This window comes from Helobdella robusta (assembly GCF_000326865.2).
Source record: "Helobdella robusta unplaced genomic scaffold HELROscaffold_35, whole genome shotgun sequence".
NCBI classification, from domain to species: Eukaryota; Metazoa; Annelida; class Clitellata; order Rhynchobdellida; family Glossiphoniidae; genus Helobdella; species Helobdella robusta.
Window position 1 is genome coordinate 1,176,916 of NW_008704704.1, and position 21,011 is coordinate 1,197,926.

A 21,011-nucleotide genomic window follows, 5' to 3' on the forward strand; every position below is an offset into this window, starting at 1 on the left:
CTAGATATTAGATATTTTAAAATGCATTATTATTATTAAATATTCTATGGTCACCATATTTGTTGTCAGCAAAAAGTAAAATAGGATAAATATCTGCATAATTTAACTGTGTCGATTTACTAGTAATTTGAGGTGATTTTGAAATACCGGTACTGTACATATTTAACTACGTATGAAATGGCTTCTAATTCAAACTGTGGTGCTCTTACAACACGCAGCATGACTAACATATGGCTGATTGGACAGTTACAAAGTGAACTTCCAGTAAATGTATTGCCTACAACAGGTGATGTCCTGGGAATGTTTTTTATTATCATCAAGTAGAAAAGAAAACTGTGCCTGAAAGTGCAAAATTGTCGTCAGATAAGGTCATGGACATGTGGAACAAGGCTAGAATACCAACAACCTACCATACTCATGTTGTAGAAAAAGTAAAGTCGGTAGTTGATGACTACAAGCTAATAAAAAAGAACAAAAACAGACAAAGTGAAGCACAACGAGCACGAGAGAAGGAATTTGAAGAAAAGGAGCACATGCTGTTTGATATTGCTCACCAACACGCCAAGCAGCTCATCCGAATTCAGGAAGATATAGAATTTCTTGAAGACCAGAGGGGCAGTCAACGAATGCAAATGAGTGGCATTGATAAAGACCTGACCAAGAAAGAAGAGCGCACAGAACAACGTAAATGCAAAGAAGAAGAGAGAAAAGAGCGAGAGCAGGAGCGGATGACAGAAAGTACCTCACTACATTTATCTAGTTCTGATGACAGTGATAGTGAACAGCAGGACACAGAGGACAACTATGAAATTGAAATTCCAGTGTACTACAAAAAGCAGATCAGTGAAGTAGAAGACAGTCTGTCAAGCAGTGCCAGCAAAAAAACACGAACTGTGCAGGATATGTTGTCGTCGCCAGATGTTGCTTCAGCACTGGATAGAATAAACCTGTCAGATAGAAAGTTCACAGTATTAGCAGCAGCCATTGCACAAGCTAGTGGGCAAGACATCAGGGATACATCTCTGTCACGTTCCACAGTTCATCGTAAACGACAGCAACATCGATCAACCATTGACAGCAGTATTCGTCAACAATTTCAGGATCGTGACAGAAACCCCCTTCTGGTTCACTGGGATGGGAAGATCATGAATGATGATCTACACTCCAGAACTGATAGACTGGCTGTTGTTGTGACTGGCTGTAATGTGGAGAAAATCTTAGGAATTGTTAAAATTGCATCAAGCACGGGACAAGCACAGGCCAATGCAACTTTTCAGTTGCTCAAATTATGGGACGTTAGTGAAGACATTATAGGCATGTGCTTTGACACTACTGCTGCCAATACTGGGACGTCAAGTGAAGCATGTGTTTTGCTGGAGAAACTGCTCCATAGAAATCTTTTGCACTTTGCTTGTCGTCATCATGTACATGAATTGATAATCGGTGAAGTTTTCACAGTTCTGTTTGGTCCAAGCCGTGGCCCCAACATTGGAATGTTTGAAAGATTTCGAGCCTACTGGCCAAATATAAATCAGTCAAACCACAAGCCACTTGATGATGACAGGATGAACCACTCATTGCTACAGATGATGCGGTCTGACATAGTACCATCTTTGACATGTTTTCTTTCAGCTGACAGCTCATACATCCCACGAGAGGATTACAAGGAATTGGTTGAACTCTGTCTCTTAGTGCTGGGTTATCCAATGCAGACTGATGGCAAGTACCATTTCCGTGTTCCTGGAGCATATCACATGGCCAGATGGATGGCCAAAGTGATCTACTGTCTCAAAATGTATTTGTTCCGCAATGAATTCAAGCTAACAACAACTGAAACAAAAAGTTTAACTGAATTCTGCCTATTTGCAACCCATATATATGTGCCAGCATGGATGTTGTGCCCAATACCCAGTGATGCACCAGTCAATGACCTGCAACTTCTGAGCAGAATTGAACAATACTCTGAAATCAACAAGAATGTAGCAAGTGCTGCCACAAAAAAGTTGAAGAATCATCTGTGGTATCTCGGTACAGAAATGGTTTGGCTGTCATTGTTCTCAAATAAGGTTGCAAATGCTGAGAAGCAGTTGATTGTGGAATCAATGACTGCAGTAGATTCTGACTGGAGTGTGCGAGGTGTCAAATATCCTGCAACTGAACTGGAACAGGTTAAAAGCAAACCACTGCATGATCTGGTATCAGGTACATCTCGTGCTACATTGTTATCACTTGGAATGGATGTTGCTATCTTGCGTGAAACTGAACCAGACTCATGGAATGATCTTCCTTTATTTCAAAAAGTAGCCAATGTTGTGAAGTCACTTAAGGTCGTTAATGACACTGCAGAACGCACTGTGGCACTCATGACAAATTTTAACCAGTCTATAACCAAAAATGAAACAGAACTGCAAAAACTGATACAGGTGGTGGAGGACAATCGAATACATATTCCGGACTCCTCTAAGCGCACATTAGCCAGTGCTCAAGCAGCTGCTGCTATGTTTTGAGTCTGACATACTATGAGTGATTAACAGAAAAACATAAACTGAGTACATTAATTGCCTCAAGTTAATTTCAGTTTCTCAATCAAAGATTAACAGTACTGAACTTTCGTTTGGCATAATCAAGTTGCCTTTACCTTGTGAGAACTGTCTGTTTAGTGTTGAATATTTTGTTATTTTGAGTATAAATTTGTAGAACTGTTAAATCTTACATGATTTTCACAAGAATGTTGTTCATTTTACTGCAAAATAAACATTAAACACAAAATTGTAGCACTGACCGCTTATATGCTAAATATGGTGAAAAACTGAATGTCATTGAGCAACCTCTAAATATTGTCAGAATTGAATGAAATTTTGCACACATGCTAACTTTCAGCTAAGGAAAAAATATAGGGGGTGTGCAATTAAATATTAAAAAAAAATTTTTTTTGAACCACTCTAATATATATATATATATATATATATATATATATATATATATTTACAATATTCTATAAATTCTACCGAATGTTTGGCGTTAATATGTTTGTTGTTCGTTTTTTCGATTTTTCTCACTAAAGTTGTTTGGTGAACGTTTAGTTTATTAAAATTCACAATAAACTTATTTTGAATTCATGCTGCAAATAAGGCCATATTTCGATTCCGAATGAATCATCGTCAGTGCTCCTTGCTGTATATATAGGGAAATATTGACTTTGTCAAGATTAACTTTGACGTTGTAAAAATTAACTTTGGTGTTGTAAAATTGAACTTTGATGCGAATTAGGTGTCAGGTTTCTTAATTGGCTGGTCATCTTCTTTGGTCTCCTTTTCTTCATCGATAATATCATATTCTTCTTTGTCACTATTTACGATGCTAGTTTTTATTACTTCTTTGTTTTCGTTGTTGGTTAAGCGCCGGGTTGGAAGTGAGGTTGTCATTTTTTGTTGTATATTTTTTTTTGGTATATTGATGTCGATTAGGACTGCTTCTGCAATTTTAAGATGCGTGTAGTTGCTGTTCTGGTATATTACTTTGGTGTTGCTGTCGAGGATTTCACGGCTAATTGTGATTGAGTGTGTTGAGTCCAAATGAGATTTGATAGCACCACTCTGTTTATGCATCGTAAGGGGCAATTAAATTCTATATTACGTGATTACGCTTTAACTCAGAGTTATCTCTAGGACTGCAGTTGTTTTTCAGTATTAGGTGAGACGTCTTTTTATTGTTGTAATAAATTCGGAGTTTAACTTTACTATTTGGGTTGGTTGGTGTGACATTTTTATTGATGATATGCTTAAGAATAGCTTCATCTACCTTGTATGCTGTTGACATGTGATTTCTGTAATACAAGATGATGTCGTTATCTTGATTGTTGGCACTAGGAAGGTTATTGCTGTGTAGTAATTTGTTTTTAACAATCTTTTCAATAGAGTAAGTCTTATATCCATTGTTTACAAGCAAGTTAGTGACCCTCTTTAATTCAGCGTCGCGATTTTCAATATCGGAAGAGTGTGTGAATGCCCGGTTCACAAATGATTTTATTGTGCTGTCTTTAAATTGTTCAGTGCATTCACTTTGTCCATTCAAATATATAAATTTACAATATTCTATAAATTTTGCCGAATGTTTGGCGTTAAGATGTCTGTAGTTCGTTTTTTCGATTTTTCTCATTAAAGTTTTTTGGAGAACGTTTAATTTATTAAAATTCAAAATAAACTTATTTTCCGAATTCATGCTGCAAATAAGGCCATATTTCGATTCCGATTATATATTCATCGTTAGGTCATTCATCTATCCATGTTTCAACCATCCATCCATCAAACCACTATTACAAGATCAGTTTGCATTTCGTCCTACAGGTTCATCTACATCCGCCATCATCTCAATCTCTCTTACTTCCACAATAACATCTCTCCTTAAAAATAATTTTTAAGTTCTCATTAAAGTAGAGAAAGTCACATCGTTTCAATATCTAGAGGATGTTCTGGATTGTACTGGAACAGTTGAAGCTGCCGTTTGAACACGCATACGTGCAGCCTGGAATAAATGGCATCTCCTTGTCTCTATATTGATGCGGCATGACATCCCTCTACCATTACGATCAAGACTTTATAAATCTGTGATACGTCCGGTGTTGTTATATGGTGCAGAAACATGGCCAATGACAACCAAACTGGAACAACAACTTCAACGAACCGACATGAAAATGCTCCGATGGATGCAACGAATTAGTCTGAAGGACTGAAGGACCACATCAAATCTACCGAAATCTTGCGTCGTGCTGGTTTAGATGATATAAAGGACAAATGCCGGCAACACCGTCTGCGGTTTGGTCATGTCAAACGAAGTGGAAACAGTGCCATAACTTCTCTTGCAGATGTTGAAGTACCTAGTACACGTCTCAAAGGCCGTCCAAAGAAGTCCTAGTCGCAAGCAATCGAGCAAGACATGAAAGCTCTAAATTTAAACAAAATTGATACAACTGATCGTCTAATTTGGCGCAAAAAATTGATGGTAAAGAAAATAAAGTCCTACCTCCGGGGAACTGGGTCTCTGAACGAAGATTGATTGATTGATGTTCACCTTATTGCTCTTGACTTTTCTAAAGCTTTTGACACTTTCAATCACTTCTCCCTTTCAAATAAGTTAGCTTCTCTTCCTCTACCTGACAACATTTACAATATTATAATAAACTTTCTTTCTTGTAGGAGTCATTCTACTTTCTTTAGCTCTACTCTTAATTCTAGCGTAGTTCAAAGTTCTGTCTCTGGACCATTTATCTTTATCATCAATGCTTCTACTCTCAAAACTTTTCATAGCTCTAATCACATCATCAAATACGCTGACGACACCTACCTTATCATCCCATCATCTAACTCAAACACCATCCAATCAGAACTCGACTCAATAACTACATGGTCAAAACGATGCAATTTGTCACTTAATCTCAATAATTCATTCGAACCCATCATTCACAATAGCCGTCAGATAATAATTTTATCTCCAGAACACATTTTAATCACTCGCACAAGTCAATTAAAAATATTAGGCATCACATTCACCTCCACAATTAATATAGCACATCATATCAATCACATCATCAAAAAAGGCTTTCAAAACTCAAAACACTCTGCTCACATGGTCTCAGAGGCATAAAATTATTCGACATCACTGAATCACTCATAATTTCAGGGCATCAAATATGCAGCTCCCTCCTGATTTGGTTTTGCTACACAACAACAACTTCAGCAACCACAATCTTTCCTCAAAAAACTAATTCGCTTCAACTATCTACCTGCGTCATATCCTACCGTCACTCAGATATTCAACACACTCGATTCAAGACTGTTCTAGAACGTAGAAAATAACAACAACCACGTCATCCATCCTCTACTACCACCAAATTAAACTACAACACATAACCTTCGTCAACGCAAACATAACTATCAAGTCGCCACCCAATATACATATCAGGAAAAGACTTTCATCACAAGACACTTTAAACATATTAACACTCAATAAAACTTTATCCTTCACACAACTATTTTTTATTTATCGATCACCTCACTAACTCACTAAGTCATCATCTATTCTATTAATTTCCATTTTTATGCCATTACTTCATTTTATTGCCAATTTATTTTATTTATTTTTTTTATTATCATTTATTATTTATTTTATTTCATTTTGTTTTATTTTTCATGTTTAAACACTTTTTCTTTCTCCATTTTTTATTTATTTGTTTAACTTTGTGCTACTGCCTTGCTTGCTGTAACAGTTTTTGCGTCTATGAGATCCTGATTTTTAAAGAATAATACAAAGAAAAAACTTAGCAAATTAGGGTAAACTCGGGGACCAAAAACTGGTTTTTTCAGCAATATTTATTTATGGTCAACAGCTCTTAAAGACACAAGCTTCTCCAACGGTGCAACTAATAATTAAACTAAATATAGCTTTTTGTTCGTTGCCTAGGGACCGTAGTGAACATTATACCGCCATTATACTCGCCAACAGGCGGTATAAATGTTTTAAAATTTGTTGCTTTGTTGCTTGTTACAATGAAAAAATCGTACGGAAATAACTCAACATGCACGGGCTTGAATGCTAAAATTATTTTTCCGCCGTTTATACGAAAAACATTAAAAGAAAATTAAACGTTTATTGATAATTATTATTTTATAATTCTTATTGAGTCTAAAAAGAAGAATGGAAATCGTTTGACAATGTAATCAACGCTTTCAGATCAAAATCAATCTAAATTTTAATCACCCTAGGTTCACATTATGTGAAATTTTATAGCTCAATTCCTTTACTTACTTTAATGTTCAACCAGGTTGTGCTTATATAATTATTATATTTCAACTTATGAAATTATAGAATAACCGTATTTAAACCTCAACTTATATACCTATATGACTTAGTTATACCCATGGATAAACCTCAATAGATATAATACACCTCGATATACTCAACATGATAAATTTACAAAATTATATTCTCCTATTGTATTTTTTAATTTAGGTTAAAATAAAACTTATGTAGGGCCATATATATATATATATATATATAATATAACATATATAATATATACTCTATATATACATATATATATATATATATATATATATATATGTGTGTGTGTGTGTGTGTGTGTGTGTGTGTGTGTGTGTGTGTGTGTGTGTGTGTGTGTGTGTAGAGCAAACTTGATTTTTAAATATATTTTTGGAATACGGCTTCATTTTATCAGCTAACGACTTTGTTATTATTACTTCGACTTTTAGTTTTACCGAGGGAGGAGCTTATGTGTCGGATTTAAACCATATAACTAGAATAAATATAACGGCCTTCGCTCACTTTCAACGGCCGAACAAGGAGCTCACTTCCGGAGGGGAGTTGGAGGGTGACTTTTTATCGTTCGAGTCAAAAGTTACGATCGTATATTTACAAATTACGGAATATTGCTTTTATTTAAAATGTTAAAATTTAAATTTTTTTATTTGTTATTCAATATGGTAATTAACTCTTTTTATTTGGTATAAATTTAAAAAATAAAATCGATATTACCGAAAATAACTAAAAGTTGAAAATATTGAAATTCTTTGCATATCCCAGCTTCAACCCATAAGAAAGTGGTAAATAGGCCTCCCCCTTGATTTAAACTGTTGATTATAAATAAATATTGTAGGAAAAACCACTTTGTGGTCTCCGGGTTTGCCGCTAATTAAAATCACACAAACCTCTCAAATGACGCCGAATTTCCTCTGAATCTGCCATACTTGTAAATTGTAAATAAATAAATTTCTTGATCGGAAAGAAGTTACCTATTCACAAAACAATCACAAAAAGAATGAGGAACCGATAGACCAAAGACACCACAGTACAACAATAACTGAGTTTCAAAATACACCAAATATAAAATAAAAAATTTTATTGTGAAAAAATAAAAAATTTCAAAAATTCAGCCCAACCCAACCCATGTGTACCTCTGATCATCAGCGATATTGTAAACTTTCAAGTCAAACCTGATGACGACGACATCAAGCAAACCAAGCTTAAGTGTCTGAACATGTTGAACATAACCTTTGTCGGGAGGTTTTTAATTGAACGGCATGCGTGTTTGCTTTGTCTTCAAGATGTTGAAGACAAAGTCTGTCAATGTTGCATATCATAGATTGTCCTCTAAACTCTGTAAGTTTTTCTAGATGTTGACGAACCTGGCCTAATTCAATTTAATATATTGGAGCGGTATTGAAGCATATGTATTCAAATGCTTTTTGCTGAAATTTTATGTCAACCGTGGTAGAACGATATGAATCTTTTAGAATGAAAACCACTCCAACACCAGCAAGACCCTCTGACGGTTTGATTACTCCAGTTCTTGTTGTTTCCTTTGGCTGCGTCAATGCAGAAATACTTATGTGACTGCGGCTGTTGAAGGAATACATCTTCAGACGATACATGTCAGCAAACTTTCAACAACCGATCATCTAACATTTTTTCTAATATTTCATCAGCCACAAAAAGAATTTCTTGCAAAACTATTTATACAGCCAATTTTTATATAACATTTAATTATCTGTTCTCTTTTGATTGATGGTTAATTTCGGACGCCATATATAACTCTTGATGTCTTGTGAATCTAAATTGCAGTTTACGTTCAGAGCCTACATAGATTTGCTCATTTCTATAAATTATGTCAGTCATAAATTTCAACGTTTAAAAACATAAATTAAATAAAAATGAAATTACAACTCAGTTAACTGGAACTTAAAAAAATAAAAATCCATTTCAAACTAAATTTCAAACCAACGGACAACTATTCACCTTTAAAATATTTAATTAAAAAAGCCCACATTTGATTCACAACTTTTTTTTTTACAAACAATCGCATGCAAAGTGTCATGTATTCGACAAATGAATCAAAAAATAATTTAAGATAATTAGTTATTTAGCTGTTTTGTGGGTTTGGAGAATTGTTTTGTTATTATTTTTTTTAACTATTTTATTCGACCATAGTTTTAATTAATTTTTTGTATTGACTTTGTGCTTTATTTTTGTGTTCATCAGTGGTGGCAACAGATATTGATTCGGGTGTAAATTCTCTATTACATTATGTATTGTCTGATGATCATTTTTCTGTAGAACTTGAGGGCAACACAGCTGTTATCAAAACATCAAGGTATTTTTGTGTTGCTAATTTCATTAACTCCTTTTTCTAAAAATTTAATTAAATTATTGAAGCGTTTTAAGTGAGTGATTAATTTATTTGTTAGGGAGTTGGATTATGATATTCCAACTTCGTCAAGCCACCAGCATCATGCTTATAGCTTCACTATAACAGCATATGATAATGGTACTCCTCGTTTGAACGGTTCTGCTAACATACACGTCTTCTTGACGAACGTGAATGACCTTGCACCTACATTCAGCAATCCAATGGAATATGTGCAGGTGAGTGAGGACGCAGTAGTTGGAACACTCATTCACGTCATTCAGGCTTATGATGTTGATGGAGATTCTGTGGCTTATAGTTTTCATGGTTAGTGTTTCAACGTTTTCAAGATGTTTCCACTACCGTGTTGTAAAAATTTACTTGAGCTTAGTAGCTCAACTAAATAAATTTTTAATTATGTTTTTTAAATTGTGCCAGTACTACTCATGCTTGTTTTTTTAAATGACACTGTTTAATAAAATTATATTTAAAGACATTTAATTTTATTTTTTAAATATCACAAGAACGAAAAAAAATGTTGTGCTCATAAAATTATTTCTTAATAAAAATGTTACAACAATTTATTACATGCGCTTGTCCGAACTTCTAAAAATTTAATTAACAGATGGCCTTTTGTCTTGGGGACCATTCAGCATAGCATCAGATACAGGTGTTATAATGCTAAGAGGGTCATTAGATAAATCTTCATCATTGTCATACAGACTGAACATTACAGCAACAGATGATGGCATATGTTGTGGAGGGGTCATCACGAGGTCAAGTGTAGGTAGGTGTATGCGCGTGTATATTATAACATACGTTTGCTCAAGCTCATGTTAATTAATTTATTTCTTTATTTCACTTTTTCTACAATGTTTTTAGAGGTATCAACAACAAAACACACAGTGCAAGTAAAAAAATACATGAATAAATGCTCAGATAGTATACTGCATCCTATAGGCAATCGGATCCTGTCACGGTAACGCCATGCACTTTACAGGGTGTATTATAGATTTTTTTGAGGCAGACATTGGAAGCAGACAAGGCGATCCAATATCACCAATACTATTTATAGCATTGCTAGGAAAAGCAATGGAAAAAATGGAAAATTTGGAAATGGATGGAATTGACATAAGAAGGAGAACTGTCAAAATCTCAGGTTTGCAGACGATATAGACCTTCTAGCTTCTTGTGAAGAAGGTCTACCGAAACTAATTGAACTAACACATGTTGGTGGAAAAGATCACGGGTTGCATATCAACAAAGACAAAACGAAGGTGATGATTACGGGAAAAGGAAGAAACAGTGCGGAATTTCAGATAGAATCAGAAAAACTCGAACAAGTAGACCGGTTTGTGTATCTTGGCAGTCTTATAACCTGTGACAACAACTGCACCAAAAAAATTGACAGAAGGATAGCAATAGCCCATGGAATGTTCGCATCATTAAAGAAAATATGGAAAATTGGAAATATATCTATCAAATCAAAGTTGAGAATGATAAAATCTTGCATTTTTTCGAGATTGCTCTATGCGTGTGAGACATGGACAATAAAGAAAAGAGACAAAGACAGATTGGAAGCATTTAAGATGAAGTGTTACCAAAATTTGTTGGGAATCAGTTGGAGGCAGAAAGTAAAGAATGAAACCATCAGAAATCAACATGGAAGACAAAAAAGTGTATGTGACAAAATCAGAGAAAGAAAATTGGGATTTTTTGGACACATTTGTAGAATGAGAGAAGACAGATTGATTAAGATGGTACTAATGAGGAAAAGAGGTTGGAAAAAAAAATTGGTAGACCAGCAGATAAATGGATAGATGACATTACTGAATGGACTGATGTTGGTATTCTGAATTCAATAAAACTGGCCAAAGATAGAAAAGGTTTTTGGAAAGAAAAAAAGAAAAAATAAAAGTAAAAAGCATGTTTAAATGTACACCATTGGCCTCGACGGTCCCTCGATGGACAAAGGAGGATCATTGATTGATTGATTGATTGATTGTGTTATAGATATATTTAAGTTTAAAGCAAAGAATCGTTGCATTCAATATCAATACTTTTTGTTAAACTTAAACATGAACCTTCAATAAATATGCCAATGGATAAAATGTTCCGCTTAGTTTAACAATAATATTAGGCTACTGTCGTAAAAACTGTTTAAAATTTTATTTAAGGAGTGGTTGTTGTTGAAATTAAGGATGTGAACAACAATGCACCAAAGTTTCTAGAATGTTCCTCATACAATCCTGTTGTCATGGAGAAGGAAAATATCGGAACTCCCGTCATTCAGGTTGATTTTTCCATAAATTGCCAGTTGTTAAGTTGAGCATTTACTTTTTGAGCATCATTTGTTATAATGTATAGGATTTATCTCGTTGTGTAAAGATGGATTCGTTGTGTCGCATTTGATTGGTTTGCAGCGTTTAATTGGTTTGCAGCATTGGATAATTTGTGCAGCTTTTATTATTTTGTGTAGCATTCAATTTGTTGCGTAGTATTTGTATTTCTTGAGTGGCAATTATTTTGCTATGGTATTTGTTTTGTTCATGCAAATACGTGGTTGCTAATATTTGATTTTTAGTTATTTTTTATTGTATATCTGAGAATTCTTTTTAAAAAATGTTTAAAAATAAAAATTTATTTTTGTTCTTTTTAAAGGTGTCGGCAACTGATTATGATACGGGAATCAACAGCAACATCACATATTCTTTGGTACGTTTTGCTGAGCAATCGAGTTTTGATAGATTTGATATAGACCCACGCACTGGGTTGATCACAACCTCTGACATCCTTGATCGCGAATCAAAAATTGGAATCACAGATTATGGATTGACAGTAAAAGCTGAGGATCATGGATCACCGTCATTAGCTGGTTTCTGTTCATTCCAAGTTAAAGTTGGAGACAAGAATGATAATGCTCCTTCTTTCAAGTCATTAGCATTTAGTTTTAGATTATATTAAGTATAAGCGCAAGCAACCAACAACCGCTAATTAAAAAACTAATTTTTTTTATTAAATTGATTAAATATTTCATTTTTAAATAAGTTAAGCATTTTTAAGTAAAATTGTTACTTATTTCTAACTAAATTTGTTAAATATTTTATATTTTTTAAATTGCTAATAAATTTCATCAAATAATAGTTATTTATTATTGATGTATCTTTTAAGCCTTTTTGAGTTTGTTAAACATGTTTGAATTTTGCCATTTAAATGATGAATTATTGAGATTTTGCTCAATCTCATGATTGAGATTGAGCAAAAGGCTGGTGGTGATTGTCGTCAGGATGGGTGTCCGGATGTAAAAACTTTTCTCCAAATTATTCCTATGCCATCACAAAAAAAACAACGGCCCCTAGTTTCCAGCAGGCCTTAAGTGGTCAAGGGGTGCCAAGAATTCCTGGGAAGTATGCAATAGCGGAGGGATGTTGCAGAAAAATTCAGAACGGCCCCTCTATGGTACTTAGACTTGGAACGCTCAATGTTGGATCACTGACTGGCCGCAGCATGGAAATTGCAGAAATGTTCATGCTTAAAAGGATTGACATCTGCTGCTTTCAGGAGAACCGATGGAAATTGAAATCGAATGGTGTTTGTCATGTCAACTCATACAAAGAAAAATATAAACTAATCTGGAATGGTCAAAGACGGCCAAAAATGGTGTTAGAATTTTTGCCAGAGAACCGCTAGCCCAAGAAGTACTGGATATTAAAAAGATTAGTTCACGTCTCATGTGAATCAAGCTTCGCCTAGAAAAACAAACGATGATTATTTTTTTCTGCATACGCACCACAGACAGGCGAATCAGAAGAGATGAAAAAATGACTTCTGGGCTGCGTTCTCTGACATCATATTAACAATACCAAAATCTGAAACAATCCTGATTGGAGGCGATCTCAATGGCCACGTTGGAGAGAAAACAGATGGTTTTGACAACGAACATGGCGGTTTTGGCTACGGAAAACGGAATAAAAATGGCAACCGCATTCTTGAGTTTGCTGAAAGTCATGGGTTTTGTTTACTGAAAACATATTTTAGAAAAAAGTTGGAACATCTTATAACGTACAAAAGTTAGTCGACAAAAAGCGAAAAGCATACACGTGCAAGTTAGTCAAGTTAGCAATGATATAAGATTGTCTGAAACTATGGAAAGTCATAAATATATTGAAACATATATAATATATATATATATATTATTTCAATACGTACATGGTGGTTTTGGCTATGGAGAACGGAATGAAGATGGAAACCGCATCCTTGAGTTTGCTGAAAGTCATGGGTTTTGTTTACTGAAAACATATTTTAGAAAAAAGTTGGAACATCTTATAACGTACAAAAGTGGACAATCAGCCACGCAAATTGATTTCTTCGTTGTCAAACAACAACACCGAAGGCTATTCAAAAATGTCAAAGTTATACCTGGCAAATCATGTGTCACCCAACATAGACTCCTTGTGGCAGACCTTGTTGTCGAACTGTCACAACATAAGTCTAAACAAATGCCTTGGAGAATCAAAACGTGGAAACTGAAAAGCAATATTCATCGAGAAAAATTTCAGCAGATTGTCGCAACACAGTTAGACCACCAATCGCAAGCCAGTACAGATTGGAGTACATACAAAACAGTTTTGATAAACGCTGCAACTACAGTTTGTGGGAAAACTGGTACAAAACGTCAGCATGAACGGGACACTTGGTGGGGAAATGACAGTGTACAAAATGCAATGGGGTAAAAGAAAGCTGCATACAAGCAATGGAAAAAATCAAAGTCTGTTGATGAGCATAAAATTTTCCGTGAGAAGAACAACTATGCAAGACTTCAAGTCGCACTGGCTCGGACAGATCAGTGCAGAGAGTGGCTCACTAAAAGCAAAGGTGAACAAATGAAATCTTTGTATCGTATAGCAAAACAAGCTAAGCTTATGAAAAAAGGCATAGTTGGTGCCTCATGTATCAAAAACGACAAAAATGAGATAGTTCTTGAACAAGATGGAATCAAGCTACAGTGGAGAGAATACTTCAACCGTCTGTTAACTGAAACAAATCCCATCAAGGTCAACTTTGACGCTCCACCCATCAAAGGTCGGATTCTAGACATCACTGTAGAAAAGCTTACAAAAGCTCTTAAAGCTACGAAGGATGGAAAGGCAGTAGGGCCCTCTGGACTCACAAATGACATTATCAAAGGCGCTGCAGGTATGCAAACGTTACTACAACTTTGCCGTAAAGTGTGAAAAAAATTGCTCAATGCCGACTGAATGGAACTGTAGCATGAGAGTTTCCCTATACAAAAGCAAAGGTGATCCATTGAATTGTTCATCATATCGGGGTATATGTCTGTTAGAACACTCCGAGAAAATTTTCGAGAAAATCGTTGAGAGAAGATTAACGTCGTGCATCACAATCGGAAATTATCAATTTGTTTCCTAACGGGGAAATCAACAATTGATGCAATTCACATCCTTCGGCAACTGCAAGAGAAGTACCTCGCAAAGCATCGACAACTATTACACATTTTTGTAGACCTTGAAAAAGCATTTGATCGTGTTCCCCGTAAAGCAATCAGGTGGAGTCTACGTCGGCAACTCATTCCAGTATATCTTTTTCGACTTGTGATGGAAATTGTATTGTATTGTATTGCAGAATTTGTACAGCGCCTCTTGTGAGTTGACTTCAGAAGCGCTCTACTTTCTTCGCTGATGTATACGAATACTAAGACTCTCGTCAGCACAACGGTTGGTAACACAGATGCATTTGACACCGGCGTTGGAGTTCACCAAAGCTCGATTCTCAGTCCACTGTTATTTATAACTGTGATTGAAAAAATCACAAGCCCGATACGCACTGGTGACATTTGGAATCTAATATATGCTGAGTATATCGTTTTAATAGCCACTTCTGAGCAGAATGCAGCACAGATGTTTGAAAATTGGAACACCAGACTCGCCGATCATGGATTCAAAGTAAACATCAGCAAAATCAAAGCAATGATCACTGGTGAACCCATCCAATCCACAGCTACTAGATGATGGCCCTGTTCAGTTTGTAAAGCTGGTGTAGGAACAATTCAATCAAGTGTCAGCAGTGTAACTAGTGGTGTCACATACGTTGTTCAAAAATAATTGTTACTTTATCTAAAGTGTCCAATTTTGTTTGTCCTGCTTGCATCAATTCACAACAACAAATTTGAAATAGCATGTTTTTGAATCCATTAAGGTAGAGAAAGTCACATCGTTTCAATATTTAGGGAATGTTCTAGATTGTACTAGAACAGCTAAACCTGCTTTTCGAGCACGTATACGTGCAGCCTGAAATAAATGGCATCTCCTTGCCTCTATATTGATGTAGCGTGACATCCCACTACCACTACGATCAAGTTTTATAAATCTGTGATACGTCCGGTGTTGTTATATGATGCTGAAACATGGTCAATGACAACCAAACTGGAACAACAACTTTAACGAACCGACATGAAAATGCTCCGATGGATGCAACGAATTAGTTTGGAGGACCACATCAAATCTACCGAAATCTTGCGTCGTGCTGGTTTAGATGATATAAAGGACGAATGCTGGCAACACCGTCTGCGGTGGTTTGGTCATGTCAAACGAAGTGAAAACAGTGCCACAACTTCTCTTGCAGATGTTGAAGTACCTGGCACACGTACAAAAGGCCGTCCAAAAAAGTCCTGGTCGCAAACAATTGAGCAAGACATGAAGGTTCTAAATTTTAATGAAATGGATACAACTGATCGTCTATTTTGGCGCAAAAGTTGATGGCAAAGAAAACAACGTCCTACCTCGGAAAACTGGGTCTTTGGACGCTAAACGAAGATTGATTGATTTAAATTTAACAATCATTTAAGCTTGCCATATTTTTTTTTTAGTAAAATCTGTTTAACCATATTCTAACAATTTGCAATGTACTCATCAGTTGATATGTGTTAATTTCTATATATTGCATTTCAACACCTCCAGTATGCCTGAGTACTTTGTCAGTGTTGAGGAATCAAGTAGTGTTGGCAAAAAAATAAAACAAGTTTATGCAACTGATCAGGATGCTGGTAGGAATAGTGAAATTGAATATTTCATCAAAAATTGTACATCTATCGGTTTTCAATTATTCAACCTCCATCCAAATACAGGGTGGTTGACTGTAACAAAGCCTCTGATAGGAGTTGGTATCATTGACTTCAACTTTTATATTAAATGAAATCTTTTTATTTGCTTAAAAAATATGTTTTTTTACAAATTCAATAAATTCTTGAATGCTTCTTACCATTGATTTAAATTTATTAATTATCAAACAGCAACGAAAAATATCTATTGAAATATTGGCTAAAGACAAAGGCATACCGCCTTTAACATCCGAAGCAAAAATAATTATTGAAGTTTTAAAAAAAGTGCTTGATATGCCCGTTTGGCTGGAAGATTATGAAAATCAGGTCATTGTTGTCGATGAAAATGTCCCTTTGAACCATCCCATCAAACAATTCAAAGCTGTACCATCTTCTTATCTGAACAGATCTTTAACAACATCATCATTGGTCCCATCTGGTATTTTAATAAATTACTTCATTCTCTCAGGTCTTAATGTTGAACAAAATGGTCGGCCAATAACATTTTACAATCGCCATGATGAGATCACTAACGAAATGATTCTTTTAACGTACAGAAACCTAGATTTTGAAACTGTTCCAAAATATGTACTAAATATCAAGGCTGTTGTTAGTTATAAACAAACTTTTTCAAAATTTATTTATTTGGCAAACATCATCAAATATTATTTTACTGAATGTATGCTCAAAATGTAATCGCATATTTTTGTAAATATTGTAAATAATAGTATTGTGATAAAAATATTTTTTAAACACATAACCACGTCATAACAAATAATTTTTGAGAGCAGTTAAATGTAAAAAAAAACATTTTATGCCTGACTGATATCATAAAAACTCACTGATATAATCAAGATTCAAAAATGGCAGCAAAAAGCAATACAGAGTAATTTGGCTTAAGCGGAAATTGAAAGAATTATTGGAAAAAACAATAAGAAACGTATATTTTATTGATCGGTGGATTTGATATTGGAGTTAATATTATAAAGGATCAAAAACAAAGCGTAGGCGATGATTTCAGGAGAACATAAAGACATTACATGGAAATAAAATTGGAAAAACTTAACAAAAAGTCAACCAGTTTGTTCACTTTGGCCGTCTCATAAATATCGACCATTAATTGGCCAACAAAATTAACTAAAGAATAACTTTTGCACAAGGAATGTGTGCATTACTGAGATAAATTTAAAAAGTGAACATTTTTGTGTTAAAAAGAAAGCGAAACTTGGACAATAAAGAAAATAGACTAAAACTGATTATAAGCATTTAAAACAATAGCAAACGAGATCATAAGAAACCAGTTTAAAAAAAAGTATAAAACGAGGAAAGTGGAAATTTTTGTGCTGAAAAGAAAGCAAAACTTGGACAATAAAAAAGAGAGATTAAAACTGATTAGAAGCATTTAAAATAGAGTGCTACTGAAATCATAACAAACCAGTTAAGAAAACAAAGAAAAGTATAAAACATAGTCATAGTACGAAAACTGAAACTCTATTTATGACAAATGGAAACTGGAAACAAGTCGGAGGATCAAAAACTTACAAATTTACCAAAAAGGGACGGATGAAATTACGGAGTGAACCAAGTTGGAATATTGAATTCAACATAATTTTTTTTAATTTGGAAATCTAAAAACTATATTCCTCAAAGGATTGAAAATATGAATGAATGAATGAATGAATGAATGAATGAATGAACGAACGATTGATTAGTTGATTGATTGATTTAATGTATGACTGACTGACCGACTGACTGACTGAAATTAATGGTGTTTATTTTATTGGATTTAAGGATCTCATGCTCTATAATTACTAAATTTAAATAAAAATTTTCTGGAATAAAAAAAATGTTTGTTTTTTAACGATTAAAAAATATTTTATTCTTTGGAGCATGTAATCTTATTCATTGCAATCTTATGCAACCTTTTACAACAATAGAATAGAGCAATGGATTCTATGCATGTGGATATGCAAGTTGTTATTCAAGTGCAGGATTCAAATGATGAAATACCACAGTTTGTTGGACTTGATGAAAATGGCAGGTTCCTGTGTTTAGAAACGTTTCAATAATTGTTTACCAATTGCTTTGATAAAGAAGTATTTTATTAAAATTTGTTTCAAAAAACACGATGTAATGTGTATCTATATTTTTACCAAAACTCTCAGATACTCAAGCAGCGTAGCTGAGAACCTCAGTTCAGGAATAGAGGTGGTGACTGTAACAGCAACTGACAAGGATTATCATGAAGAGTACAAGAAGGTATTTATCATGATTATATTAGTATAACATGTTTGTTTAATTGTCTCAATAGAACAAATCTTGAAGTATGGTTTTAGATAACTTCCTTTTATCCATATCAAATGAAACTGAATTTTTTTTTATAATTGCTCATTTACGATAGCTGGGTTAAATTAATTATATATATATATATATATATATATATATATATATATATATATATATATATATATATATATATATATATATATATGCATAGCGCCGATGATTTTAAAAAATTTTTTGCTGACAAGTTGAAAGTGACCGAAAAGTCAACTAAATGTTTTAATTTTCCAGTTATTTCTACTAATATTATGTTTCCTCTCGAATCGTTTCCAGTGCTGACTGAAGAACAGATATCTAAAGTTGTTAATTCGTCACCTACAAAGTCATGCTCACTCGACCCAATACCGACGCATGTATTCAAAGAATATGCTGACTATTTTATTGTTTACTTAACGGACTTAATCAACATGTGCTTAACGAAGGGTGTAATGCCACAGGTTTGCAAGCATGCAATTGTCACGCCAATTCTAAAGAAGACAGGATTAGATAAATCAGATCTGATAAACTATAGGCCGGTGTCAAATTTGTCTTTCGTTTCTAAAATTATTGAACGTTCCGTTGAGTTATTTTAAATAATCATATAAATAAAAATGGTTGTTGGCCTTCGCATCAATCTGGATACAGAAGATTTCATTCGACCGAAACAGCTCTATCGAATATATTCTCTCATGTTTATTCAGCAGTTAATGTACAAAAAGTAACTTTGTTGACATTCCTGGACATGAGTTCGGCGTTCGATACTGTGAATCATAAAATCCTGCTGGACAGACTGAAATATTGTTATGGTTTAAATAAAATTGCGTTAGCGTGGTTCGAACCATTTCTTACTGGTCGGACTCAGCAGATTTCTTTCTCAGGTGGTCTCTCGGAACCAATGAAACTTACGTCAGGGGTGCCTCAAGGATCTGTTCTTGGACCGATTCTTTTTAATTTGTACGTTGCAGAGATATTGGATTTACTGAATAAAGATGGTTATTATTGCCATGGGTACGCTGATGACATGCAGATTTGCGTTTCATGTTTCCCAAATAAGATGCCTACCGTATTAGAGAAACTGACAAAAACTATATCTGATGTCGGCTCGTGGCTGGGTCAAAGTAGGCTAAAGCTGAATCAGACTAAGACTCAGTTCATGTTGGCTGGTACATGGCAACAAACGTCAGCGGTTGAACCTTCATCGATTAACATCAGCATGACTGATATAAGTTTCAGTAAAACGGTAACCAATTTGGGAATTGCGATGGACTCCCGTATGACAATGGGTCCACAAGTCAGTCTATTGGTTAAAAAATGTATGTTCCAACTACGTCAATTACGTCAAGTCACAAAATCGGTAGATAGAGATACAATGACTCTATTAGTACATGCTTTCGTCAACTCTAGATTGGATTATTGTAACAGTCTTCTATATGGCATAGCTGATAAACTGTTGTCTAAACTTCAGATGGTTCAGAATCAGGCTGCTAGAATGATATATCGCAAATTAAAATTTGATCATGCATCACCAATTCTTAAGGAGTTGCATTAGCTGCGTGTTAAACAAAGAATCATGTTCAAGTTGGGTGTAATGGTATTTAAAAGTTTAAATGGTCTGGCTCCGAAATATTTAGAAGATGAGTGTATTCGAGTTTCATCTATGTCATCACATGGGCGTCTAAGGTCTGCTGATTCAAACACGCTGTATGTTAGAGATCGGAATCTGAAAACAGCAGATAGAGATTTTGCAGTTGCTGGGCCTATTTTTTGGAACAGCCTACCTATCGAACTACGTATATCCGGGTTATCATTAGCTGAGTTTAGAAAACGTCTAAAGACATACCTATTTGGTAACTTCTAGTGATCTCAACCGATGATGGCTTTGCTTTCAACATGCTTCATACGAGGACAGCGCTGATGAGAACCAATTATAATTGGCGCTATATAAATACAATATTTGATTTGATTGATTTGATTTGATATATATATAAATTAGTAAATGCTCTAGCAAAAAAATTTTAATATTAACGATAAAAAAGGCATGTAAGTGTATGGTTAGCTTTATTCGTTGAATAATGATGTAAGTATTATTATTAAATAATAATAATGTAATAATGCGAATAATAATAATAATAATATAATAATTTGATAATAATAATATTGTTATTATCATTATTATGTATAAGAACTAATTTTGTAACCGTTTTTATCCAATAACTTTTTATTGAAAATGAAGCTGAAACTTTGATTTTCTTTTACGATAACAATGTGTGATTTAATTAACAAACTGGTAACATGATTACAAAAACTTACAGAAAAACTCACTAAAATGAATTATATTTTATTTTTAGACGTTTCGTAGTAATAGGCAAATGA

At 34.3% G+C, this 21,011-nt stretch overlaps 2 protein-coding genes across 2 annotated transcripts in view; both read left to right on the top strand.

Moving 5' to 3' along the window:
* Window positions 1-177: 177 nt before the first annotated feature.
* On the top strand, window positions 178-2,507 carry HELRODRAFT_175856 (hypothetical protein; the record flags this gene model as incomplete). The annotated part of the gene is made up of 2 exons (XM_009023235.1): window positions 178-253; window positions 322-2,507. 2 exons carry the CDS (start codon window positions 178-180, stop codon window positions 2,505-2,507), a joined length of 2,262 nt encoding a protein of 753 aa, XP_009021483.1.
* A 6,802-nt stretch (window positions 2,508-9,309) lies between these two features.
* Window positions 9,310-21,011, top strand: part of HELRODRAFT_83154 (hypothetical protein) — a gene marked incomplete at both ends in the record, with an annotated part of 68,952 nt that continues 57,250 nt past the window's right edge. Inside the window, 5 exons of the mRNA XM_009023236.1 lie at window positions 9,310-9,517; window positions 9,825-9,980; window positions 11,380-11,492; window positions 11,861-12,132; window positions 16,177-16,271. Coding sequence (XP_009021484.1) covers window positions 9,310-9,517; window positions 9,825-9,980; window positions 11,380-11,492; window positions 11,861-12,132; window positions 16,177-16,271 — 844 coding nt within the window. The remainder of the gene's footprint in view (window positions 9,518-9,824; window positions 9,981-11,379; window positions 11,493-11,860; window positions 12,133-16,176; window positions 16,272-21,011) is intronic.